Source organism: Zootoca vivipara, chromosome 7 (genome assembly GCF_965207765.1).
Source record: "Zootoca vivipara chromosome 7, rZooViv2.hap1.1, whole genome shotgun sequence".
NCBI lineage: Eukaryota > Metazoa > Chordata > Lepidosauria > Squamata > Lacertidae > Zootoca > Zootoca vivipara.
In genome coordinates this window covers 15643219-15670480 of record NC_142590.1, presented here as the reverse complement: position 1 = coordinate 15670480, position 27262 = coordinate 15643219, and the positions used below count along the sequence as shown (strand labels likewise).

The 27262-nt window shown below is 46.2% G+C and overlaps 1 protein-coding gene across 1 annotated transcript; it reads right to left on the bottom strand.

The window, feature by feature from the left end:
- Nucleotides 1-259: 259 nt before the first annotated feature.
- LOC118088375 (receptor-type tyrosine-protein phosphatase C-like) lies at nucleotides 260-25966 on the bottom strand. The gene is made up of 11 exons (XM_088673748.1): nucleotides 25794-25966; nucleotides 24064-24090; nucleotides 21322-21549; nucleotides 12024-12149; nucleotides 10999-11145; nucleotides 8464-8672; nucleotides 6088-6151; nucleotides 5787-5904; nucleotides 3931-3965; nucleotides 2870-3008; nucleotides 260-2746 (listed from the first exon to the last, which is right to left on the bottom strand). The coding sequence occupies exons 1-11, from the start codon at nucleotides 25855-25857 to the stop codon at nucleotides 2734-2736; spliced, it is 1170 nt and encodes a 389-aa protein (XP_088529874.1). The 5' UTR covers nucleotides 25858-25966; the 3' UTR covers nucleotides 260-2733.
- Between the last annotated feature and the right edge of the window lie 1296 nt (nucleotides 25967-27262).

The following is a 27262-nucleotide window of genomic DNA, read 5'->3' as shown; positions in this document are numbered from 1 at the left end:
AAGTATGTGTACCAAAAAATAATAATGCATGTACTGTATTAGGGAAAGGTGTACACAAAAGCATCCATTAGTGAAAACAATATTTAAAAATGCATTATATTAGAGAAAGCTGCTTTGGGGGAAATATATATTAGGCAAAAGTGCGCACAAACAATGTGTGTATTGGAATAAATTTGCACTACGACAGAGATAAAGAGTGTGGCGGTGGGCCCTCTGTAGGAGTGTGGGGCTCAGCAGATGCCTTACAGTGCTTACTTCCTTCTTTTTTCTGTTTTATATGCTTTATTGAAATTAAAGAAAAGTATAACAAACAAGTGTATGAAAAATCCAAGTGAAAATACAAAAGAATATCAATATTTGCTCATTCATATCACCATACATTCTTGTTAAAATTCCTGTGACTTCCTGCCCCTGATACACTATTAATCTCTATCTCTTTTTAATAATATTCGTCACTGTTATATTCTCTTATTTTTGTTCATTCTAACACAGAAGTCATTCAAATGCTGCCACTGACGTCACATTACTGCAATAATCCTCTAGGTATTTTCTGTACATGTCCCATTTTCGAATAAAGGTGTGGGGAGCGTGCGATAAAGAACACAGCGAGAGACAGAATGCATATCCGGAAAGTCGCCCAGAACGAAATCAGGCACCCCTTTTATTGTAAATTTTCAGAACTTTTCAGAAATTTTCCGAGGTGCATCCTTCATCCAATGACAATCGGTCAAGCCCCAAATAGGTGGTATCCTTACATATGTCATATCCTGCCAACACCCCAAAAACCCACCATAAGGGAAGTCCTTGTTCCACCACGACCATGCCCTTGTCACCTGCCCACTCCTCAAACATCCTCCTCCTCTCTAACTCGTGATCCTCGGTGTTTTTTCCACAACTCCACCATTTCCCCATTGTCTTCCTCCCATAGCTGCCAAGTTTTCGCTTTTCTCGCGAGGAAGCCTATTCAGCATAAGGGAAAATTCCTGTAAAAAAGGGATAACTTGGCAGCTATGCTTCCTCCTAACCTGGATCTGACCCTTCAGGTTTGGACCAGCCTCCCCTGCTCTAACTTGCTCCAACCGGTTCCATCAGGATCCTCCCAACTCTGGCCAGTCCAGTAGTGACCTGCTGCCCTCTAATGTCCCATTGACCCAACTTGTGAATGTGTGTTTATGCATACTGACGTACAGGAAGGTTTGCCAGCACTGTACGTTAAAACTATTGGGTGCATTTGACAGCTGAGGGTTTTGACAGCTAGCTTTCTATTTGATGCTGTTTGCCGACATCAATCTAAGATCACATAAAGGTCTGCTCAGTATTACCTCTCAGCTTTTCTGTCATTTTTGCCATTTCGGCATACTCGAACAACGTACTTTGCCACGCCAGCTTTGTTGGGATTTTCTCTTCCTTCCAATTCATTGCAATCCATATTCTTGCTGCTACTGTCGCATACAAGAATATTTCTTTTGCATTTTTTTTTTGCTATGTCTGAGCCCAGAATCCCAAGGAGGAAAAGCCTCTGGGGTTTTGGGGTTTTTTTTAAAGAAATAATGCTTTGGTCATTTTTTAAAGTTCATCATAAATAACATTCCAGAATTCCTTAATTTTCTTGCAGGTCCACCACATGTGTAGCATGGAGCCTTCTGCTTCCCCACACCTCCCACATTTACTTGAAACATCTTTGTACATTTTAGATAATTTTAGTGGTGTCAGGTACCATCTTCATAAAGTTTTCTTTTAGGGCATAACATGCGGTATGCAATGAAAAATACAGTGCTTACTTCTGACAGTGGCTCTGTTTGTATCCTTGGACAAAGATTGGGAGGGATGCTGTAAAGGGTACAGACAGAAAACAGAAAAAAGGATACCTAGAAATAAAAATAATCCCCAACCCAGAAAGAATTCTCATTCAGAACAAAGCTTCTGTACATGATGGACCTGGTGCATATCCTCATGCTAAATGTCATAATCATCAATATATTTTGTTATAAAAGTGTTTGTAGCACTTTGGCTGGGTCTTAGACAGAAAGGCAGACAGATCTCCCTGCCCACCAAGGCATAGCTGCCAAGTTTTCACTTTTCTCGCGAGGAAGCCTATTCAGCATAAGGGAAAATCCCTGTAAAAAAGGGATAACTTGGCAGCTATGCACCAAGGGGATAACAATTTCAACATCAGGAATAACAAGAGACATTGGGAATGGAAGGAAGAGGGAAGAGTAACAAATGGAGAGGTGAAGGGGCGAGGGAGCCAAGGGGATTTGTTGTTATTGTTTAGTCGTTTAGTTGTGTCCGACTCTTCGTGACCCCATGGACCAAGGGGATAGAATAAGAGAAGCATAGAAGGCATCACAGTAGTCCTCTAGTTCAGGCATCCCCAAAATTTGGCCCTCCAGATGTTTTGGACTACAATTCCCATCTTCCCCGACCACTGGTATTGTTAGCTAGGGATCATGGGAGTTGTAGGCCAAAACATCTGGAGGGCCGCAGTTTGGGGATGCCTGCTCTAGTTGCTTCTGCAACGTAGGAATTTGTATAATTTGTGCTGTAGTACATCATACTGGGGGGGGGGGCGGTTAACATAAAAATGGCAGCAGATTTTGAAACCGACTATTGTTCTTCAACTCCAGCTTGCATCCTCAAGTGGTTTATCTCTTCTTGCAGATCCAATATGTCCTCATGCAAAGAATGATAGGCTTGTCAAGTTGTAAGGTATCCCGAGGGTCCAACCCCAATCTAGTCCAACCCCCTGCAACACATGAAATAACTTGGTAACATTGGTAACCTTCATCACTGCTGCTGTACAATTAAAGATGATTATTTATTTATTTTTTTAATGGTAAGGGTATATCTGTGGTCATTTCTCACTTACATGTTTAATTCATTTTCCTCTCTATGCCAAATACACTTGCCTGGACTTCTTACTGATGCGGACATCTGGCTTCCTGTTAGAGGTTCTGTCTGCTCAGCCACATCCACTGTTGTGTTCTGTGGCCCATAGTTTTCATAATCTAGAAATAAGTCAAAATACTTAGTATGGAGCAGTCTTATTTATTTTTATTTCATAAAATTTATATGCCGCTTGGTTGTAAAAATAAAAACATAAAATCTCAAAGCAGTTTCCAAAAAGAACAAAGGCAATTAAAAACAACTACTTAAAACATTCAAAAGATAATTAAAATCAAAGACAGATCAAAGCACTCTGCAAATGTGGGTAGGCTTGTCTAAAGAAAAATGTTTTCAGCAGGCACTAAAGAGTCCAGTGAAGGCGCCTACTAATGTCAACAGGCAGGGTTTGAAAAATCAATTTCATACCAATACATAACAAGTATTAAATGGCATCTGTAACAATGGGTGGATCTACATTCGTTGTTTATAACGTTAAAGAGGTGTTATTAAAAATGTGACACAAGGGGGTGCTGCAGAGCAGTGAGCCATCGGCAATGGGAAACAGCACTGAGCTTTATATAACGTTATATTTAATAACGTTTTACAGGTCAATGTGAAACACTGACAAAGAAGTCCATAAAAGAGCATACCGCCCAATCAAAATCTTTCAAATTACATTAAAACAATTCAAATTACTAAAATCAACACCACAATAAAAGTGATCAAACATAAAATCAGGAAGACAGAACCTTAAGTTGCACTAAAAGCTTAGTAAAGAGGGAGGCATCTCAACAGCTCTTCTTGAAGCTTAAGAGTAAAGTCAGTGGCATATTAGCCACTTGGCAGCACAGAAGTAGGTCTGGAATGTTTATCAGGTCAAATCCCTGATTCTGCAATGCCTGCACGGGTCTATGAGGAAAGTTTTTACCTTACGACTCCAAGAAGCATGCTTCAGGGTTAGGTACTGCTACCAAGGCATTGACATGAGCTAGGCAGAAATATAAATTAAATACTTGCACTTGCCAAAAGCAGGAGAATACCAACCTCTGTTAAGAGGCTGCATAGGTACATCTTGATCCCTGTAAGAAACAAAAACAGTTTTGAGGGATGAGAGCAATGCTCCATGTTACCAAAGCTTCCTGCAACCAAATTCTAGGTACCGCCAGCCAGGTTGAGTGAAACAGTGTCTTTCAATATCCTTAAATTGCTTAAATGTGCGGGGAAACCCAGACGCATTGGCTATTTTTTCTTTTAAATATGGCTTCTTCTTTTCTTTGGCGATCACTCGTAGCCGAGTAAGATTGTCTTCCATAAACACGGTTTTAACAGTGAGTCTGTAAGTGACTGTGGAGGCCAATTCTGGATCCACACATCCTTCCACAGTGGGGACATTGGTTTCTGGGCAGTAGTTGATCACGGTGTGGATTTGCCAAACATGCCTTCCTCTTAGCACATTTCTCCCTTGCGTCCTGAGTTCGAGTGTCTCCAAAGCCCATGACACCTTTGGTAAAGGCTGTTCTTCAACTGGAACGCTCACAGGCCAATGTTTCCCAGTTGTCAGTGTTTATACTACATTTTTTTTAGATTTGCCTTGAGACAACCCTACTGTCAGCCAACTTTAGCATGAGAAGGAATCAGGAGTGGCCAACAGGAAGGGGCAAAGGGTTCACCTGGCCTCTGAGTAGCAGTGCCACTGCAGTTTACAGAAAGGGAGAGGGGTGAGGTGGCAGAGAGGTTGCCACAGTGCAGATGCACTGGTGGTGCCCAACTGGTTTCACCAGTGCATTTGCACAGCCTTGACCTCCCCAACCCTCTTTTTGGTAAGCTGCAGTGATGGTGCTGATGGGAGGCTATGGGTATCTTGACGTCCTTCCTCTCCAGCCACTCCTGGGAGGAATTTTCACTTCTCTCTACCTTTACTTTACACTTCCTGACAGGTGGTTCCCTATAGATATCACTGGAGAAGTATGTAACCAACAGACCATGGCCAAAGGAAGCCACTGTGGAGCAGGGGTTAGATGGTTGGATGGGGACCCTCGGAGAACAGCATTCAAATTCCTACTCAGTCATGAAACTCTCAGGGTGACAGTCGCTCTCTCTCAGTCTAAGTCATAGGGCTGTTGCAAGATTTTAGAAGGGTGATGCCAGGCTTCAGGGAATCGGCTCCCCTCCCCCCAGCAGTAGAACAAAGGAAAAGGAGTCTTCTTACCAGTTAGAAACTTTAATAATCACAGCAAGAAATCAAAGAACATCTCCTAGAAATGGCAGAGCTCCCAAATCAGTTATCCACCTCCTGCCGTTTATTAATCTACATCATTTCCATGCCTTGTAATCTGAGTTTGTACCCTCTGTGTTTTCTGTTCTGCCACTTTCTGAGCTCTCCGTGCCTTTGGAGAAGGGGGAGGGGGAATGCTTTCCAGAAACTGTGAGTCTGTTAACCCCCTCTCTTACAGTGTTTCTTCTCCTAGCTGTTCCCCATTCAGTATTTCCCAGCTTCTGCCTTCTGAACTAGGCCCCTCTGCAAACCACTGTTCCAAATCTATACTGTCTATACTCCTGGGAAGATTCAGGATCTGGAGCAGGATCAGGGGGAGGGGGAAAGGGAAAGGGGAAGGGGAGGCTCCCACCATTCCTCCTCACTGCAGCCCTCCTCAGCATAGTCCCTGACAGGTGAGGGAAAAACTGCCGGGAATATAAATGTAACAGGGAAAGAAAGAAAGAAAAAAAGAAAGAAAGAAAGAAAGAAAGAAAGAAAGAAAGAAAGAAAGAAAGATCCCACAACATCACACATGATAGCAAATGAATTGTGTCTTAGCCTACGCCTAAGAATAAAAAAATGTTGTGGTCTTCTCATCTAATTAGATATACATAAGAGACAAAAGGAAGGGAAATAACCTAACCTTGAATTTTTTTTTATAAGGTTGTGGATTTTACGCAGAAGAAGAAGCAAAGCCAAGGACTTCCCAGTAATGAGGAATGCAAAACACGTCACTAGGTTTCCATAATTATATACAACATCTAAAAAGAAGAGAGGGAGAGACAAGCTATGTTGAAAAGATTTTAGAAAATGTTAGCAGAAGTTAATTCCGTCACATCTCTTCACTTTGCTATCTACATGTCATGTCACTTCTTACTCTGGGTTTTAACATGTAAATTAGGTTAATCAGCAAATTAAAAGAAGCAGTTGAAACTTTAGCTTACATCTGGTTCCTATTGGGTTAGAGATCACAGGGTCTGAGAAATATTCCCCATTGTAGAAAATAACCTGATAAACAGAAAGAACAGTGAATGCTGGTGTTTTTTTTAATTAGTCCAAATCACAGACGAACAATGTTGCAGACCTTCCAAATGCTTTTCCACCTAAACCAAATAAGTGATATCATAAAGAGAGCTACTTTTACACAAATGTAGGAAGGCAAGGAGGTCCAACAGTAGGTGGAGCCACCTTGAATGACAGACAGAGCAAACTAATTCTTGATTTGTCTTCATGTTCCTTCCTGCCGAGTTCTACAAGAGCCAAAACTGAGACTCAAGAGGAGGAAGGTGGCAGGTTGTGCCACCCTATGGACGGATGTAAGTTGGAAGGCAGGCAGGGGGGGGGCTGACTGAGGGCAATTCGAGGTTGATGGGGCAGCTCTCCACTTGTGCTAACAGACTGGCCTTCGCTGCTTCTACATAGGAGTTGGGTAATAATGGAAAATGTTGAAGGGGAAAGAAAGTCATTTTGTTTACTTGTTTACTTCTTACAACAGGGTGTATAGTTGGAGAAGGCGATAGGATCTAAGAAAACGGACATTCAGGTGGGTGAGTTTGTTGAAACTAAGGCCACTCTAATGAGTTCTGCTGAAGTACTATGTCTTTCTGTAAGGCCAGGAAGAATATGGCGGTTCCAGAACAACAGCCTGTCTGCACCCCAGTTGGTACGCATTGTGCCTCAAATTTTTGTCCTACTGACTTTAGAGGAAGTAAGCTCCAAAGATGCAACTGGACCTTCAATAAATCCCTAGATCAAGCTTATCCCCCTCTATTCATCCTGCAGGGGAGATCAGCAAGAAGATGGAAATCTGTGTGCATTCAGCCAATCTCTTTATGAGAGTGGCTGCTCTAGAGAAAAGTTGCCTGGAAAATCTGCCTGGAAAGAAAAAGCAGAGCACAGCATTCTGTTTAAGAAATACCCATTCAGATATAGCTAACGGTCCAGGGGTGGACCGGAACAAAGCCTGCTCTACTCCAGTCCACTCTCTGGCCACACCCACCCTGGCATGGGGGCCTTGGGGGGGCAGTCAGGGGAACTCCCAACAGCCAGCTGCCTAGCATGGTGTTGCTCTGTGGGGCCCAGGACCCAACAGCATAGTGCAAGGGCAGGCAAACTAAGGCCCGGGGGCTGGATCTGGACCCAATCGCCTTCTCAATCCGGCCCGCAGACGGTCCGGGAATCAGCGTGTTTTTACATGAGTAGAAAGTGTCCCTTTATTTAAAATGCATCTCTGGGTTATTTGTGGGGCATAGGAATTTGTTTATTTATTTTTTCAAAATATAGTCTGGCCCTCCCACAAGGTCTGAGGGACAGTGGACTGGCCCCCTGCTGAAAATGTTTGCTGACCCATGGCATAGTGGGTGCCGGGGGCAGGGCGAGTCACCCATGGAGTCGGGGCGAGCCGCACATGGGGTTGGTGTGTGCTGTCGTCTCCCCCTCAGCTGTAGGGCGGCGGAGGGAGAGGCGGAGGGCAGGCGCAAGTCCCACACTGCTGTTTCAGGCAGGGCAGAACCTGCGGGCGCCCAAACCACCACATCACTCCCAGGAGAGACGCGTGGCTCAGGCAGTAAGTGCCGGCCCCCGCAGTGTGGCCCCCAGTGCCAGCTGAGTTTCATTACGTTTGTTGACTGAACTTAAAAGTTTTGTGAGCCCAAATTTATTATTATTATTTTAAAAAAAACTCAAAAATTTTGTAATTTTGTCACCCCCCCTCAGTGATGACACCCAGCACCCTCCTTCTTCCGCCACTGCCAGGACCTGTCACAACAGGCCGCAACTACCATTCCTACTCCATTGCTTCAGACAAAGATTCCTATTCTTGTGTTGGGCTTATCACAAACAGCCTTTACATGATTCTGCTCAAGACTATCCTGAGGCTCACCTCCACACCTGCAAGATGAATATATGCATTGGAACTTATGGGGCAATTTTAACCATATCAACTCAGAAATAAGTCCCCTTGAATTCAATGGGGCTTACTCCTAGGTATACATGCAGTATAATTTATTTGCACTTTCTGAATCAATATGTTTGTATATAACTGGATGCCATTCTGAATCAAAATGGCATACTAAACCTTTCAAAACTGTATGGGGGGATTCCTCCTGACTAAAGTTAGGCACTTTCTACTAGTGTAATGGGGTCACGAAGAGTCAGACATGACTAAACGACTAAACAACAACAACTAGTGTAATATATATCATTAAAATAATATAATAGGTGCACCCCAGTCCCCACGCATGTCGGTAGAGTGTGTATAAGCATGCCCTACCATGTTCCGCCCTGTATCTCACCCTAAAAGTTAGAATTAAGCAATTTACCTTAAACTGGTATGTTGTCAAATGACAGAGGTCTGTAACTTCAAAGTAACAGGTTTTCTTAGCATCAATCGCGGTCTTCCCATCTAACAAGTACAAATAATATTCTTCTTTGGGACCATTTATTTGTTCTGGCTCCCTGCACTTGATCTTAACAGCGCTGATTTCTTGGTTTAATGGATCGACTTGAAGTTCTCTCACTGGTGTTGGCTCTGTTTAAAAAAGAAACGGTTGATATTCATAGTCTGCATGCTAAAGCTTTTAAATCTCATAAACTGATTAAAATAAAATCAGTGTGTGCTCTGTAACACTTTAGGTTTTTATTTTTATTTTCTTCTAAAAGGTTATTTTGCACAATCGTTCATCCCTATTTGCTGTGGTATAAGTTTGAGGGGGTGGGCAACACTCCCTTGAAGTCTATGGAATTAGTAAAGGGTTAGGGTTTAACAGTGGCGGACCAAAGCTGTTGAGCTTTTTTAAGGGGAGCCGCCAAAATTCTCCCCGCAATGCCTGAGACACCCAGCAAGGGCCATGCCACCCTCCAGCTCCTTTGCCACTCAGAATCCCACCCCTGATGCCTGTCAGTGACCATGCTGCCCTACAAACCCCTGTGCCACCCTACAAGACGCCCCCCCCCCCAAGCCCATGCCTAGCAATGCTACTGGGATTTAAGAAAACCCCTCTTTTTCCCAGGTTCAGCAAGGGTTGAAAAATCACACAGCCCAGCTTCCCCATGAGATCGCTCAAAATATAAGCCATCCAGGGGACAGGAGGGCAGGGAGATAAGTGGTTAATGAAATGAAAGACTATGCCAACCAGCAGAGGGACAAAGCCTGATCTCGGTGAGAGTCTAGGAGTGGTGAGATGGAGGCAGCAGAGTCGAGACAATGTGAGTTTGACTCCAACATGGCAGCTATGTCAGAAACAGGGCCCTCTTGGGAGGTTCATGCTCTGAACTCCCTCCATCTAGGTTCAGGTTGTATATATGTGTAAATAAAACCATGCATCATGAAGAGACTGCAGAATCATAGGTGAGCACTGCTGTGGAGATAGGGGTGGCATGTAACAGCTACTTTAGCACAATTTTTGTGTGGGTTTTACACTATCAAAGGAACACAAGTGAACAGCAGAGAACCTACACAAGCGACGCTGACAAAAAACCCCATACACATTAAGCAAAATAGAAACATTGTGACCCCACACCCCACGCCCTCCCCCCATCTACCTCTCTTCCCCTTTCCTCTCCAATGTCTCAACAAATGAAACTGATTTGTAAACATGTTATGAGAGACATTGCACATATCTTTGTAAACCAAGAAAACCTTTAATAAATAAATAAATAAATCACTTTGCCATGAACTGAATCCCACTTTACAGGGGCATGTGACTGAATAGTATGACCAGCATGGTTAGCACCAGTTCTGTGATCCTTTCCCACAGAACTGACCCCTCACACTGAGCTGCAGCAAAGAATAGCATCTCCTGGGCTGCCGCGGGTGCATATGAGCAGAGCCTAAGCACTATTTAAAAATACATTTTTTTAAAAAAAAGGAAATTACGTTTAGGATTTCATGCTGAAATTGACTGCAAATCCTTGCTTGTTGGTTTTTTAATGGATGTGTTATTCTTTAATAACTTTTAGAATCCAGGAGGTTCAAAAACATGAGATAAACTTCCTTCACTATTTATTGTTAAAGGAAGCCATAGCTTCTCTACTGCTGAATCATCCTCTGTCCTGAGGCACCTTCCAGTCTCCTCTGATTCACTTACATACAGCCGACTCCTAGGGGCCGATGGGGCTTTGTCCCCCCCCCAAAAAAATAGAGGGCCCCCCCCACAAAAGTTGATGGGCATTGCCATTCAAATGGTGTGCATGCACATCACATGATCAATTAGGCAGGGTGGGGTTTACTTGGGCCCTCCAATATTTTATTCACTCTGGCACAGCTGAGTACAACCCACTTCTCACAGAATGATTAGAACACAGGGAAAGTTAGATGCATGGGATGCAGGTGGCACTGTGGGTTAAACCACAGAGCCTAGGGCTTGCCGATCAGAAGGTTGGCGGTTCGATTCCCCGCGACGGGGTGAGCTTCCGTTGCTTGGTCCCTGCTCCTCCCAACCTAGCAGTTCGAAAGCACGTCAAAGTGCAAGTAAATAAATAGGTACCGCTCCAGCAGGAAGGTAAACGACGTTTCCATGTGCTGCTCTGGTTTGCCAGAAGCGGCTTAGTCATGCTGGCCACGTGACCTGGAAGCTGTACTCCGGCTCCCTCGGCCAATAAAGTTCCATCTTTGATCATGAAAAGAAAGTAGACCCAGCTGGAGAAGGGGCTCACAATGGACATCTTACCCAAGGGCCTCCAAACTTGGATCAGGCACTGCTGCCCAGATTATAATCTATCACGGTAATACATTAAATCCTATTTGTATGCCTTTATTTATATGTGCACAAAGATACCCTTCCTTGGTGTAAAAGTTTAGTTTCTGGGATGAAGGCAAGTTCATAAGTGGCTAAACATCATGTTGTCATACTCACTTCCATAATCTGTTTTTATCCATTTGCTGTCAGTTTTCACAATGTTGCCATTAAACAATATTTCTGATGAACAATTGTAGTTCTTGTTGGGTGATAGACCAGTCACTGTACAACTGTTCGGTTCTTCAGTGATCTGAACATTCTTACCTATAAGAAATTGCAAAAACATCATTGCTCCGTACTTCATGCATCCAGAACATTTATGCCATGGATGGGGAATCTGTGACCCTCAAGACTACAACTCCCAACATCCCTTACCATTGGCCATGTTGCTTCAAACTGATGGGAGCTGAGTTCAAGGAGATACGGAGGGTCGTGTAGGTTGGTTTCATTGACAGAGAACATGCTACTCCACTGTCTTGTGATAAGAACTGGAGCTATGTTGAGCCACTTGACAAGATCCCTCTTCCTTCCCCTGACCTCACCTCCAAGTGAGCTGCTATTTGACTGTAGCTGTGTGTTTTAGGTCTACCCTAGCCAGCAGTTCTTTGGCACCATCCAAAATATTGCACCATTGTTATCTACAGTAATTAAATCTGGAGTAACTATAAACAACGTGATTTTTTTAGGGACTTGCAACCACTCGTGTAGAGTAAGATCCTTCTGGGCTTCATATTACCTGGTGCAGGAGGTAAGATTCAAATTCTATTGTGTGAGCTGGACAGTCCCTCCCCCTTACCTGGCCTGTCCCCTGGCAACACCTCCCCAGGCAGGATTGGACTGGGGTAGGCGGAGACCCCAGGTATCCAGCCTGGAGAGGTAGTGACCAGGGGGCTGTGCGTGACCATGCAAAAATTGCCCCCCGTTTAACGTGGGGAGCGGTCATTCTCCTTGCTATTTCATTAAGGGGGGAGAGAGAGAGAGAGAGACTCATACCTTTACCAGACTTGCTTGTCTTTCCACCTCTCCATACCTATTTCTAAATATGTTCATACACAGGATACAAAAACAAAGGTCCCCAATAAAGTGCAATTAATTCACCAGCCAATAAAATCAGAAATGCTTAAACTTCTAAAATCTCCTACCATGTAGATGGCACTGACAGAAATGTATTAAGGGGCAATGATCCTTATCATCTCCATGATTGTTCCAGGATAAAGTCACACTGGTGTTACTTTTTTGCGGTTCTTCCAGTTTCCACTCATTGGTTTCTTCCAAATAAAGAAATAGGAGGAAAATATCACAATAACATTCTATTCAATATTTCTTTTTCTTAATGGGTTGTATCATTTTTACCCCAAATGAGTATCCAACACAGTTTTCAGTGTTCATCTATTCATTCTGAATTAGTGAACTTTTATGTGTTACATGACTATGAGATACAATGGACGGTGAAATAAAAACATAGCTTAGCTTTAAAAGCCTTCCGCCAGCTTCATGCATTCACTTTGTTGGCATTGCTCATGGCTCAAGGGGAACGACTGCTTGCTGTTTTCAATATAAAACCAATAGAACTCTGAACACAATAACTTGAAAGAAAATCTCTTGGATTTTGGTGGAGCATGAAAATGGCATTGTGTGGCGATGTCCCTCCCTCCCCGGAAATAAAGCACAGGACACAGTGAATTAAGTTTAAGTGGGTGAAAAGGCCACAACTTTATTGGTTAAGGATGTTGAGCGGTATTGGCTTAGGCATTGGACCCTGACCGACTATATCCGACTGCAACCCGTGTGTTACAGTCTGGGAGAAATTAACCACCAGAAAGGAGCCCAGTGATATGTATCTACTGAGACACCTCCTGTGGCCACCGTTGGGGGGTGCTCTAAGGCCCTGACCTCCGCAGGCCCAGGACAAAGCTACCGCCCCCGGAACCCCTTTAACGGGATTAAATCTCCAGATTTGGGCAGAGGATGACGCAATCTGCCCGCCCATTCTTTATCTATACAGCTTTCCAATGCCTAACCGCCAAAACCAAGTTGTGACGACATGCTATGAGGTAGGCGAAAAAACCAGATTGGCTAATCCAAGTGGAAAAAATCCTACCCGGCCCCACGGCCAACCGAGGCGACCGACTAATTCCACAGCAGCGCCGGCCTGCCTACCTAACTGCCTAGCCTAGAGGGCGGGTGGGTGGGTGATCCGAACGCTTGCGATGCTGGGGCGAAGAGAGGCAGAATTCCCGCCTCCGTCTAAATTTAAACGCCGATGAGGGCCCGCCTCCCGGCCGACCCTATTGGTCGGCCAGCGTATGACGGAGGCGGGACCCTAATCTCGCGAGAGGCCTGAGCTACAGCCCTCTCGCGAGGGTCGGGCCGGGCCACGCCCACAACACCACTTCCGTGAAATGCGGAAGTGGTTTTGTGTGGCGATGTCCCTCCCTCCCCGGAAATAAAGCACAGGACACAGTGAATTAAGTTTAAGTGGGTGAAAAGGCCACAACTTTATTGGTTAAGGATGTTGAGCGGTATTGGCTTAGGCATTGGACCCTGACCGACTATATCCGACTGCAACCCGTGTGTTACAGTCTGGGAGAAATTAACCACCAGAAAGGAGCCCAGTGATATGTATCTACTGAGACACCTCCTGTGGCCACCGTTGGGGGGTGCTCTAAGGCCCTGACCTCCGCAGGCCCAGGACAAAGCTACCGCCCCCGGAACCCCTTTAACGGGATTAAATCTCCAGATTTGGGCAGAGGATGACGCAATCTGCCCGCCCATTCTTTATCTATACAGCTTTCCAATGCCTAACCGCCACTCGAGCCCCAAAGGCTCGCCGCCAATACCCTCACACCCGCAACCAATGCTCTAACCCCCTAATTAAGTCGGCCAACCAAATGTCGTTCCCCGAGGGTGAAAGGTGTATTCCGTCGTTACGATAAAGGGCTGCTTCAGTGCGAACTATCTCGGGGTGGGAAATTATCTGCCCCTTCAAACCCAGAACCCTGCGCAATACAAATGAATTCAATAGCCTTCTGGTTCTGTTCAATGCCTTCGGGCAGAGACCCTCACGCCAAACGCGCCTCTGCAACAAGGCGGACCACATCAGCGTCATCCCCGGGAAAGAAGCAAGTAGCTTATCAAAGTCCTCAAAGATATTCCATTTCAGCTCCACTGCGTTTCGATACGCTAAATCATTCTCCCCCAGCTGTATGACCAGCGCATGAGGGGGCCCGACTGAAGCAGCCCTTTCCAAGACCGCAGGCAGGAGTTCTTTCCAGCGCATACCGCGCCTGGTAATCCACGATATCTTAACGTTTTTTGGGAGGCCGAGATCGCTCCCAAGACCGGTTTCCATAGCCCTTTGTTTGGCCCAGTGCACAATGCTGTGACCCGCAATCCACACATTGATGCGGCGCCCACCTGCAAGGAAACAGTAACAAACAGGGGATCAGTTGATGGCCGGCTGAGGAACGGTAATGGTTTGCGGCTACAAGGTAGGGCGCAGGTAACTTCTATAAGCATTCGACTTCCACCTTCCTATTTCTTGAATCCTTTCCGCTGAAAGGCCCAAGTGCATTGTGGAGGTTGCTGCGCCAATACGAAAGGAGTGGGCGGAGAACTGGCTCGGGTCAACGCCGCACAGCGTGAGGGCCTTGCGTAAAACCCGTGTAAACTGGGAGCGCGTGAGCTTAGAGCTGTCCTGGTGGACCAAGAGCGGATCTGTGCCAGACGGCCTCTGATATAGGAAGTGCCTGAGGTCCCTTACTGGACAAGGGCCTTGGCCACCTGCTGCCGGGAGGCGAATGGTGGCCCCCAATCCCCGCTGATCAGTTTTAGAGCGGCGGATGTGCACTACTGCCACCGAGCTAGATAACGATACATCCTGGATCCTGATCCCACGGGGGGACCCGTCTGGATGGTCCTCACATACTACCTCTCCGACTCTAAGGGCCCCAAAGTACGCTAGGGAGAAGGCCGCGGAGAACAAGCTCGCCTCGTAAGGGGACCAGCAAAGGGACGTCAATTGAGTGTGGATCTTGCACAGAAGGTCAAATGTAATGGGCCTCCTGGGGTCACCGGCTGGAGGCTGTAGCCTACGCCAACCTTCCATGGCCCTTCGCAAGTGGAAGTTATCGCAAGGGTCGATGGAGTACAGGGATTTACAGAAAAAGGAGATCGCTGCCGTATGTATGTTAAGAGTCTTGGGCGCACGGCCCAATTCCCTCAGGTGAACCACATATCGCATAACCTCCTTCTCGGTGGGGGGGCCCAAAGGTGATATGGAGGGACCCTTGTTTCTGAATTTAGAAAATTCCGCCCAAACGCGTTTGTACGAGCTCAGAGTCGAGGGGGCAACCGATGCGAATACTCCCTTCAAGATTTCTCGCTCCCAAGGTTCCATAGGGATTCCGGGAACGGCTCTGGACACTGCTGCGCCTCCGGTGCCAGCAAGCGGAAGCGGTCCATCTGGAAACGAGACAACGCGTCGGCGATATCATTATTAACCCCCGGAACGAATTTGGCGGTGAATTGCAAGTTCAGTTCAAGACTGCGCAGCACGAAGGCCCGCAGAAGGGCCGAGACTCTCGTGGAGCGGGATGATTGTCTGGACATTACGCTGACCACCGCTTGATTATCAGTCCGGAAGCAGACCCTGCGATTCCTGAAGTCCCTGGCCCACAAGTGCACCGCTACTACAATTGGGAAGAACTCCAAGAAAGTTAAATCCCGTGTGACCCCCGAGGCATGCCAGCTGGCGGGCCAAGGTTGAGCGCACCACCTGCCCTTAAAGTAAACTCCGAAACCCAGGGACCCGGCTGCGTCAGATTGTACCTGGAAGTCTGAACGTAAGGTCAGGTTGTCCTGCCAAAGTGACACTCCGTTGAAGTGATCCAAAAAGGTCAGCCAATTCTCGAGGTCGCCCTTAACTCCCTTGGGTAATCGGACCCTATGGTATGGGCGCTGCAAACCTACGGTAAGTCTGGCCAAGCGGCGGCAGAAGGGGCGACCTGGCGATACTACCCTGCACGCGAAATTGAGGTGCCCGAGCAAAGATTGAATCTGTTTAAGCGTTACTTTTCTAAGAGGAATCAGTTGTAAGATTAACTCCTTAAGAGCGGTCAGTTTATCCAATGGTAAGCGAGATGCTTGGGCCACGGTGTCCAATTCTATGCCTAGGTACGTTAAGCGAACTACTGGTCCTTCAGTTTTCTCGGCTGCAAGTGGCACCCCGAGCTCTCGCGTAAGGGACGCAAAGGCTTTCATAAGCCTCGCACACTCCCCATTATTGGCCCCTCCCACGAAGAGGAAATCATCGAGGTAATGCGTGACACCTGCCAAGCCTGTTTTAAAGCGAAGGGCCCAGTCCAAGAATGTGCTGAAGGCCTCGAAGGCTGAGCATGCAACAGAGCAACCCATCGGCATGGCTTTGTCAATGAAAAACGCACCCTCGAACTTGAAACCTAACCATTTGTAGTCGTGAGGGTGAACCGGCAGAAGCCGAAATGCCGATTCAATATCGCATTTGGCTAGCAGTGCCCCTTTACCGAATTGCCTAACCAGCTTAACAGCCTGGTCAAAGGATGCGTATTTCACTGTGCAAAGGTCCTGTGGGATGCCATCATTGACAGATTTACCGACTGGGAAAGATAGGTTGTGTATAAGCCTGAATTCGCCTGGGGTCTTTTTTGGTACCATGCCTAGGGGGGAGATGTGGAGGTCGGGTATGGGAGGTGTATTAAATGGGCCCGCCACCCGACCCGCGTCAATCTCCTTATTAATTTTTCTAATTGCTATCTCCGGTTTATCGCGCACAGACTTTTGGTTCGGCGGATCACCGGTTAACGGTGGAGTAAGCACGGGGATTCTGAAACCCTGCGAGAAGCCGTCCCAAATGAAAGAGGAGGCAGTGGAATTAGGATAGCTGTTTAACAGGATGCGTAGGGGGTGAAGCTTTATGGGGGTGAATGCCAGAGATAGGGACTTATTAGTACCTACTCTGGCCAGGGGCTGGTCCCTGGGTGGCACCTTGAGAGTTCCTGGGGCCCTGGCCTGCACCCCCCCCTCTTCCTCCACGAAAGGGCTGCCTTCCTTTGTAGCAGGAAGCTCCAGGGTGCTGGCCGAGACATTTGTCGCACTCGTGTGCGTACTTACAATTGGGCCTCTGACAGAGGCCCTTGTTGTACTCCCAGCAGACCCTGCGACGTGGGTCCTTCCTGGGCTCAAACCTGGCTGACTTTTGCGGCTCCGCCTGTTTCTTTTCGACGAAGGGCACCACGTGGTTACTCCAGTAGTGCTGATTTCTCTGGTCCCAGCGCGTCCTTGAGTTCTGCGAGGCGTTTCTACGGAAATCCTCATCGTAGTTAAGAGCCGCCGCCTCCCCCGCCATCGAGTAGGCCAGCCTAACGTCCGCTATGTAGGCCAACAAATGCATCGCCCTCTTGGGGTATGCTGCCGCAATTACCGCCAGCCAAATGTGGATACCGGTCTGCCAATTTTCAAAAGTGCGGTCTGCACGCGGGGCTCTATACCTGCGCTTTCCAAATTGTTTCCTTTTTTCCCCCTTCCCTAGCATTTGAGACAGGGGCAGCAGCGTGAAAATGTCGATGTAGTCACCGTTCAAGATTTTCTCGCGCTTACGATTGGACAGATGGGACCCCAAAATTATATCGATGTCGGAATTGGTGGAGGATTTAGCCTCAGGCACCAACACACCACCCCTGCACTCAAGGGTGCCGTTAAAACCCTTGCGATGGGAACTGGAGCGCCTCCTGTGTACCCACAGAGGAAGGCCCATCTGGTCTTCTGCCACCCCCCAGTAATCCTCCATGGGAATGTCTGCGTCCGAATCGGACGATGTACCTGAATCCTCGTCTGAGTCGTCCTTCTTGCTGCGTTTCCTCTTTTCCGTCTTCTTCTTTGCTTTACCTCCGGTCTGACCTGTCTCAGGGCCCGCCGACTCGCTATGGGGTTCGACCACCGCTCGCATGCTGTCATCCACCCGCGACGACATCGACCCTGCAGGCAACTGCGGAGGCCCTGCCTGGGCCTGTGAGGGTTGAGACCTAAACATTTCTGAAACAGACTGAGCAGACATGAGGGGCGAAACCGGTGCGCGAGCCTGCGTGTGAGTGGACTCGAACGCACCCCGAGGGGGGTTACTGGAGAGCTGAGTGGCCTGACTAAGGCTATGGGAAGCTGACTGGGAAGCTTGGGCAATGGCCTGACTCTGTTGAAGCGGGGCGGCCTGCAGAAGGTTATGGGACACTGGTTGGGCAGCTTGCGCCATGGCCTGACTCTGTTGAAGGATCTGGAGTGAAGCGGCTGATGTGCCCGGCTGAGCACTCATATCCCGCTGTGCGCCATGGGGCTGGGCGACCCCTGCACTTGAGACTCCCCCCCCACTAGACTGGGAGCTGAAAAAAGAGAAGGAAGAACTGGATAACTGACTGTTACCGGGGGGGGACTCAGGAACACAGGTTTGTGAATTACCAAGTCCATTTTGTACCCCCCTGTTCGCGGAGGCAAGCGAAACACAAAGAGGGGCGAGCGTGGAACACAGTGGTCCTAACTGATTGCAAATGTTCTGTAAATTGGAAGCCACTTGGGCCAAAGCCTCCGGGTTAAAGGCAGGAGCCGGGCCCGGTGAGGCGGTGCCAGCATCCGCTGCTGGGGCAGCGGCCTTAGAGGATTTGCTGCGCGTACTGCGTCCTGAAGACATGGTCTTGCCTAGAAATCGGTGCGCTTTGAATAATTAACCCCCAGGGAATTTACCTGGTGCCTGAGTGTACTGAGGCTAATTGACCACTCAATAAAAGCAAAATGTATCCTGGCCCACTGCAATGATTTGCGCCAAATTACCCAGCGATCTGATCCGAATCTGCGGGATGACCAGTGGCCCTTAGCAGCCAGATGCTAAGCAATGCTAGAGATATATGCCAAATGAGCCAATCAAATTGCCATCAAGACGAATTAGCGACTATTAGAACACCACAATGCTAATCGATGCTAGAAACTGCTGCCTAGGAAACCAACCAAATTACCATAACATAATAATGACTTTTCAACCAGATGGTCCCCAGTACTTAAAATGAGGCTGAAAACGCAAATAAAGCTAAGCGATAAACAGAATAATCAACGAAAAAACCCCAGCCTGTTAACTAGCTCCACCATTGAAGGAATATATAGTAATATAGTAATACCACTATTAATAATAGAATCTACTAACTAAGCCCGGCCCCCCCTCTGAATGGACCAAGCTAGGTGATCCTTAAGAAATATATTCCCAAAGCACAACTTTAATCAACTAAATAAAGCCAATACAGGTAATTTTCCGCAGGTCTCATCAATACTTAAATTGTGACAAAATGCAGCCAATAATGGCAATCAATGACTGGAACAACGTTCTATGCAAATGAACCCAAAATGGTAATAATGTCACACGCGGAGCAATTCAATGCTAACTATTCCCCCCCAGCAACAGATACCTCAGACGGCGAGGGGTAAGCCAATGATATGACTCTGCCGCTGAGTAAGGTATTATGGGACTTAGGCCCCTGCTAATGCAGCAGTATAAAGGCAGCGAAAAGACAATAGGGGCAAATAAAGCAGAATTCTATTACGACTATTATTATTTATATTCTCTTATTTTTTAAAACTTTTAATCAATTTATTCATCTATTTATTTATTTTGAGTTGGGGAACACTCAAAATGGCTGCCTCAGCCGGCACACGTGGACCTTCCCAAAATGGACGCCAAGGCCGACACACATGTAGGGTGTTCCCTCACTCAAAATGGCTGCCGCTGCCGATCCACACTCAAGATGGCCGCCACAGCCGGCCCACGTGGTCCCACAAGATGGGAGGAACTAAAGTTACCGGGACCTAAAGGCGGAGACCGAATTCGGCCGGAACAAAAACAGGGTACACAACGGCACAGGGAAGGAAAACAAACCCCACAATATCACAGCCGCGCGTGCAGCTAGCTCACCACCGCGTCAGCGAAGCTCCTCTGAAGTCCGCGCTGCTGGCTGGGCAGGACGGGGGGTCTGGCGCTGGATGCGGGGAGGCAGCCGCCTCTACCCGGCAAAGGTGGATGGCTCCCGCCGGCGCTCTCCGCAAGGCCTAAACGGTTAGCTGGGCAGGCGCGGGCGTTGTAAGCAAACCACGATGGAAGCGGCTGCGAAAATGCCCCTCGTGGCCGCTAGAGAGTGAGGGCGATCACGCTTCCCCCAGGGGGGCAGAGCTGCGCCAAAAACGGAGCCAAAAGGCAAGCGCCCAGCCCTCCGGAATCGGGGTGAAAAATGCTCCCCCTGAAAAACGCTCCTCCTGGTCGATCGCAAAATTGGGGGGCGATCTAACGGAAGCGCGCCCGAACGGGGAGAATGCAAGCGCCAAGCCTCCGGGCCGCCTCCTGAATGCCCGCCTATCAGCTGTTCAGCGGGCGCTGCCGCCCGCTGGAGGAGAAAGCGGCGGCGCCGGCGATCCCTTGGAGCGGCAGAAGATCCGTAGGAGAACCTGCAAAGGGAAAAAACCTGCAAAAACCAAGGCTGAAGTGGCACGGAGAATTCCTGCGAAAAGGTAAGACGATCGGCTGTTCCGAGGCAGATCCGAACGCTTGCGATGCTGGGGCGAAGAGAGGCAGAATTCCCGCCTCCGTCTAAATTTAAACGCCGATGAGGGCCCGCCTCCCGGCCGACCCTATTGGTCGGCCAGCGTATGACGGAGGCGGGACCCTAATCTCGCGAGAGGCCTGAGCTACAGCCCTCTCGCGAGGGTCGGGCCGGGCCATGCCCACAACACCACTTCCGTGAAATGCGGAAGTGGTTTTTCCGATTATTAGTTGCACATTCTTTTATTCTAAATAACATAGAGAAGCCATCAGAGTGGTTGGAAACCATAAAAAACTGAAAACAGGTATATTAGGTAAAAGGTAAAGGGACCCCTGACCATTAGGTCCAGTCGTGACCGACTCTGGGGTTGCACGCTCATCTCGCATTATTGGCCGAGGGAGCCGGCGTACAGCTTCCAGGTCATGTGGCCAGCATGACAAAGCCGCTTCTGGCAAACCAGAGCAGCACCTAGAAACGGCGTTTACCTTCCCGCTGTAGCGGTTCCTATTTATCTACTTGCATTTTGACGTGCTTTCGAACTGCTAGGTTGGCAGGAGCTGGGACCAAGCAATGGGAGCTCACCCCTTCACAGGGATTCGAACCGCCGACCTTCTGATCAGCAAGCCCTAGGCTCAGCGCCACCTGGGTCCCAATAATATTAGTTGACACCAAAAAAATTAAAACTGACTTCCCGCACCCTCTCTAGCCCTCTGCATACCCCCAGGTTACGTTCTCCCAATAGCTTAGCACTGGGGGGAGGACAGCTCATCAGAGTGGCTGAAAAACAATAAGGCAGATTTTTCTTAAATAAATAAGAAGTATCTGATCTTACCAGGGGGGACATGAACTGATGACATTGCATCACATCCATTAAAAGATGCTACTATCTTGTATTTGACACATTCTTGAAGTTCAGCGAGTGTGTTTTGGTCCTTGTCCCAAGTACAGTGGGCATATTCACAGCTAACATTTTGCAGCTCTGACCTTTTCGTAACTTCAAGTTCTGCAGTGACGCCTTGTGAATTGTACTTATAACGAACCACTGAAATGTTTATACGACCTAAGAGATGAGAGAACAAACCTATGTTAAAATGCTTGTTGCACTGAAACATTTTAAAAACAATCAAACCACAAACAATGTTTAATGTGCATTAACAGTTTCAAGAGAGGCACAGTATGTGCACTACAGGTGAGACAAACTGTTATTCTGCTCTTCGCTTAGATTTGCAGCTGCTTGTTTTCCTTCAGTTCATATTGAAAATATTTCAGTTCATTAACCAGATGCCAAGTGCAGCTAATCAGCAATATATATAATGGCCATCGGAGGCTCAGCAACAGAACAATTCCCCCATAAAAAACACCTTTGTGTCAGGCTGGGATGGTGGTGGAATGTGATTGGGAGGAGCTGTCTCCCTGCCCAGCCCAGGTGGCCTCCTGCCAGCCATGCCAGCATCCCTCTATTGGTCTGGCACTTCTCCACACACACATCTACAGACAGGCAAAAGTGCCCCTGGCAGGATCCCCAACAACAACAGCCAGCAGAAGGCCCTGGAATCTATTGACCCAATTGGTGCAGCAGCTCCAGGCTGGCACAGTGATCTGGTCTCCTTCCCTAGGCATGGAAGGACTTGTCAATATTGGTTGTCTCCATTTCTAGTTTTTGTAATTTCAAGTTCCGTTCTCTGCATACCCTTGATCAATTTAGTGCAATTTTATCCTAATGAACACATATTTTCCAAGCAGTTTTGACTAATCTACACATATTACACCCACACCCAGTATCTGTGTTGTTGTAAGCAGCAGTCAGTTGGGGTGCTGCACTGCAAAACTCAGATAGGTACTATTTTTGAAAGACAGCTGTGTTTCAGTTCTCATGTTGCCTTGGAAAGAGCAGATGTGATTGATTCAGCCTTAAATGAAAACTCTATTGACCATACGTAATGAGTATAATAATCATATTCATTAGAAATTTATGGTATCAATGGAGGAATGAGTGTAGGCCTGTTTTTAGTCTGAAGAACACCACTCTAAAATGGAGTCTCGCTAAGACTTGTGGAACTGATAAGGTTGGCGAGCGAAGTGAGGAAGAAGTGCTGAGCTCGTGAGACTTGACATACAAACAGGTTGATAACGAAGGACGGGTGTTGACCAAGATTGACTAATAAGGATGTGATGAACTCTGGAACAACTTTGTGATGAACAACTTTGATGATGAACAGATGGCAGTGAATCATCAGAGCTGGAATGTTATCTACCGCTCTCCCCCTTTTCCTCCCCAATGTCTCAACAATTGAAACTGATCTGTAAAAATGTTATGAGAGACATTGCACACATCTTTGTAAACTGAGAAAACCTTTAATAATAGAAGAAGAAGAAGAAGAAGAAGAAGAAGAAGAAGAAGAAGAAGAAGAAGAAGAAGAAGAAGAAGAAGAAGAAGAAGGGACTTTACAGGTTCCCAGCGCTACAATGCCTGCCACCCATCCTCTTGTCAATAACCTGATCAGCTACTGCTGTAAAGTTGTTGAGTATGATTGAGAAAGTGTGTGTGACTTAGTATAACTGAAATGTAACTGATATGAAGATTATGGAACGCAGTGATATAAGATCGGAAATGCACCCAATCCACCATACGGGGAGCCACTTTAACTAAAATGTATACCGTAATTGGAAGTTGATTGGCATTTTGATAATTGTATGATTTGGGAATTCATTGTTATTGTTATAATTTGGCTACTATTGGGGATATATTGGAAAATTAATAAAAACTTTATGTGTGTGTGTGTGTGTGTGTGTGTTAGGGACTGCAATTTTAATGTATACAATTAATATGTTTTGCTGAGTTGCAATTCTCTGGGTCTACTTGTGTTTCTTTCTCCTAAAGAACCAGCTAAGAATGAACCTCTGATTTGTAACATTTCTCCCCCAGTCTCTGCCCTTTCCTGCCCTGCCATCCCAGCCACTAAGCAAAGCAAGGGTGTTGATTCAGCAGCTAGCAGGGTAGGGAACACCATACAACTCTGCCAAGTTTGGCTTGTGCCAGAGGCAGATTTAGCAGAGCCTGACTGATTCAGTCACACTGGGCGCAGAGCCTCAGGGGCATCGTAACTATGCTGTAGAATGGAAGGTGAGAGGCGGGGGGCATCAAATTTTGGCATTGCACAGGGCGCCGTTGAAATTTGAGGTCCTAAGGTCTGCCACTGCTTGTGTTCCATAGCCCTTTGATCTTTTGACTGCTGTTTGTCTAAGTGCGGCTGCAAAATACAGGAGAACCTCGAGCTCCTGGGAGGCCACAGCTGTTGATCTTCATGAAGATCAGGGAATTAAAATGAATGTTTGATTTTGTGCTGCATATTTTGCTTACATATTATATGGAGATTCAAAGATGTTTCTTGTATGAATGAGTTATATATGTGAATGGCCCCGTTATTTGCTAGTGAGTCCCAAATCTTGAAATTTACAGGCACATTTTCTGTATTTCATTATTGTTCTTGAGAATTATCTGTGTCCTCAAGAGAATAACAGAAAGGACATCTAACAAGTTGGGTTCCATCTTCAAGGAAACATTAAAACTTACTGCAGTCCACCGGAGTAGCAGAGGGTACTGTAAGAAAGAAGATAAAATCTTAGAAGGCTATTCATTATAAATGTATCAAAGAGAAAATAATTATTCAGTATTACACACACACATATATATATAAAGTGTGTAAATGTGTGATGTGTTTAAATATTGCTTAATGCCAATATAAGTTTCTAAGTGGCTTACAAAATTAAAAAAAACAATTACGCTGTCATAAAAATGTAGGAATTTAGCAGGGGGGGGGACTCTTAAAACATTATTTAGGAATCCAGTGATAGTTCATAGAATCACAGAATCTTGGAGTTGGAAGGAACCCTGAGCCTCATCTAGTCCAACAAAGTCAAAGTTTTACTGTTGAACAGTACTTAATGGTGGAAGGCTCTTCCTGATTTTTAACAGTTCAACAGCTAATCAAAACCTACTAAGCAATTAAAGATATAAAAACGTTTAAAAAGCAGTAGGCAGGGCCAGGGATGGATGGATGGATGAAACGGGATGGAATTAGATTGATCTGTCCATCCACACTGCCAGTTCTGCTGTCCTCTGAGTGAATGTGTAGTGACAGGAGTACAGTGGTACCTCAGGTTAAGAACTTAATTTGTTCCGGAGGTCCTTCTTAACCTGAAACTGTTCTTAACCTGAGGAACCACTTTGAGACTCCGCTTGTGGCTCCCTTTGGGCTACCATGCAGTTCCGTCTCTGATCAGGAAAAGAAAGTAGACCCAGCTGGAGAAGGGGCCCACAATGGACATCCTCCAAACTTGGATCAGGCATTCCTGAGGTAATATATTGAATTCTATCTGTATGCTTTTATTAATATGTACACAAAGGCACCATTTTATAATCTGATTTGTTATAAGAGTATGGAAGAGAAAATTATCATTCAATGTTACACACAAACATAATCATACACAATTTATATACTGCTTAGTAATCTTAGTAATCTCTTCTAGGACCTTTCCTGGTATTGATGTCAAGCTCACCAGCATTGAAGATGGGGTCCACATCTGGCGGGGTCAAGTCTCTAGGGGGCCCACCTTTTCTGAAAGAATTCTCAAAGATCTTAGGCAAAGGCCCTGAAATTACATCCGCAACATCCTTTAGTACCCTTGAATGAAGCTCATCAGGCCGTGAAGATTTCAATTCATTTAAAATAATGTAGCTAACAGCTGCATTCCTCTGCTGAGAGGTCCAAAGGAGCTAGCGTGCCTTGCCTGACCACCCAGAGCAGCGGAAGAATGGTCATGGGAACTCACACAATTTTTGCAACCCCCTGGGCCAACCTGACCAATTGCTAAGTAAACCCTGGTTATCAGCATCATGGTCTAACCAACTGAGCTATACAGAGGTTTTCAAACATCCAATTCCCAATAAACTCTTTCCACATGTAAGTATTTGTTCGGGAAGGCAGAGGGTTCTGTTTCCCGTCTATTGGTGCTCTCAATTTAAAAGAGTGCTGGCCAGACCTGAAGGTCTTATCTCAGGTATTCCACCCCAACAGAATATGGTCCAGAAATTGTTTCCCACCCACTGGTAATGATTAATATGTCATCCTTTAAAGAATTACTGGTGCTGTTCTTTTCATGAAACCCTCACTAAGAGTTTGACACACCTCAGACCTAAGATTTCAGACCCAACCCTGAGATCTTTTCAAAATGATTTGGGATAGTTCTTTTAAAGAAGATTCCAAGATATAAAAATTGAACAAATAAGTAGCTGCCACCCACCTGAGTCTTGTGCATCCACAATGAGAGCGAAGCCAAACACCAAGAGTTCAATCCACAAAAACATGGTTACATCTAGGGGGGTGTTTCCTCACAAAACAGCATTTGTGTGTCAGTCTCTGGAAAGAAAAATAATGGTTATTGCCCTGTGCAAACGCCTCACCAAGGTCCAAATCAAATGCAGAATAGGCTATGCACATATATATATTGCAAAGTGTCCTTATCATTCAGCTTCCTCTGACACCCAGAAACTAACCACACAGATACACTGCGCAGCTAACGGCTGTCACATGCAATTTTTACCAACTTCTCTAAGGGCGCTCCTTCTCTCTCTATTCTATCTTTAGTTTCCAGAAATCCACAGAAGGTTGTTTTGTTTTGTTTTGTACTGTATTTTGTTTTGTTTTTGCTATTCTTGTGACTTTCTAGTTGAAAGTGGCTATCACTAAGAACTGTGAAGGGTTTCTCTTTCCATAGCTGAAATAGTTGAAGGGCTCACGGCTGTGGCAAAAAATGCACTCCAACGATAAAGCAGGTTAATGTTCAGAAAATGTTATATGATGCGCGTATAAACAGCTTTTCCTGGTATCTCCCTCCAAATGGTTCTAGAAGGTGTGTTTTGCCCTGGGGCATCCAGGGTTCTCTACCATCTGGATAATCATTAATATGTTCATCCTCATCCCTGAGGTGATGATTTATCCCAAACTTGACATTCCTTAACAACTGTTGACTTTCCCCCATTGATCAGTTATTCAGCTGCTCCACTATCACCTTGCAACCACCAATCTGGCTCCATTTTGGTTCAAGTGATCCATCAGCTCTTAGCTGTAAAGCAGCTTTCTGTCATTCCAGTGGAGGAAGATCATAGCTCAGGGGTAGACCACTTGCATTGGGTTCAATCTCTGGCATCTTCTAGTAGGGCTAGGAATATCCTCGCTCCAAAAACTTGGAAATCCACTGCTAGGTAGTGTAAAGAAAACTCAGCTGGGTGGACCAATGTTCTGACTTAACATAAGGCAGATGCCTAGGTTCCATTGTGAATCCTCTTTCTAAGACAGAGCGAAAAGGCACCTGTTGAAGATTTTATGGAAGATGGGGAAATATGTTGGAAAAAGAAGAGAACACAAGGAGAGGAGATGGATGGGTGAAGAAAGAAGCATTGTCTGCAGAAACATTCCTTGACATAGTGTTCATGCCCTCAAAGAGTCTGTTTTCTTTATCTCCACTAGTTGTCCCAACACTTGTTCAAGTGCATATTTAGGCAGTATTCAAACAGTGCTACACATGCCATATCCTTTCTGCAGAAATCTTTTCTGTAATAAAATTTCAGCCATTTCCCTTTGCATTTCACTTGGGGGAAGGAATATATCTCTGGTGCATTTTGCAAAAGGAGCAGCTGCCTTGAACAGTGAGGAAACGGAAGGTGCCAAGTTTGTGCACTCTTTGCTGTCATGTTAGACAGATTTTGGCTC

Excerpts from the sequence above, each read along its gene's own strand:
- LOC118088375 (XM_088673748.1), bottom strand. The coding sequence starts at position 25,857 with ATGTTTTTGTGGATTGAACTCTTGGTGTTTGGCTTCGCTCTCATTGTG. Across the intron at positions 24,091-25,793 it reads TGTGGATGCACAAGACTCAG|TACCCTCTGCTACTCCGGTG; the intron begins GTGGGTGGCAGC and ends TCTTTCTTACAG. Across the intron at positions 12,150-21,321 it reads ATCAGTTCATGTCCCCCCTG|AAACCAATGAGTGGAAACTG; the intron begins GTAAGATCAGAT and ends TTTATTTGGAAG.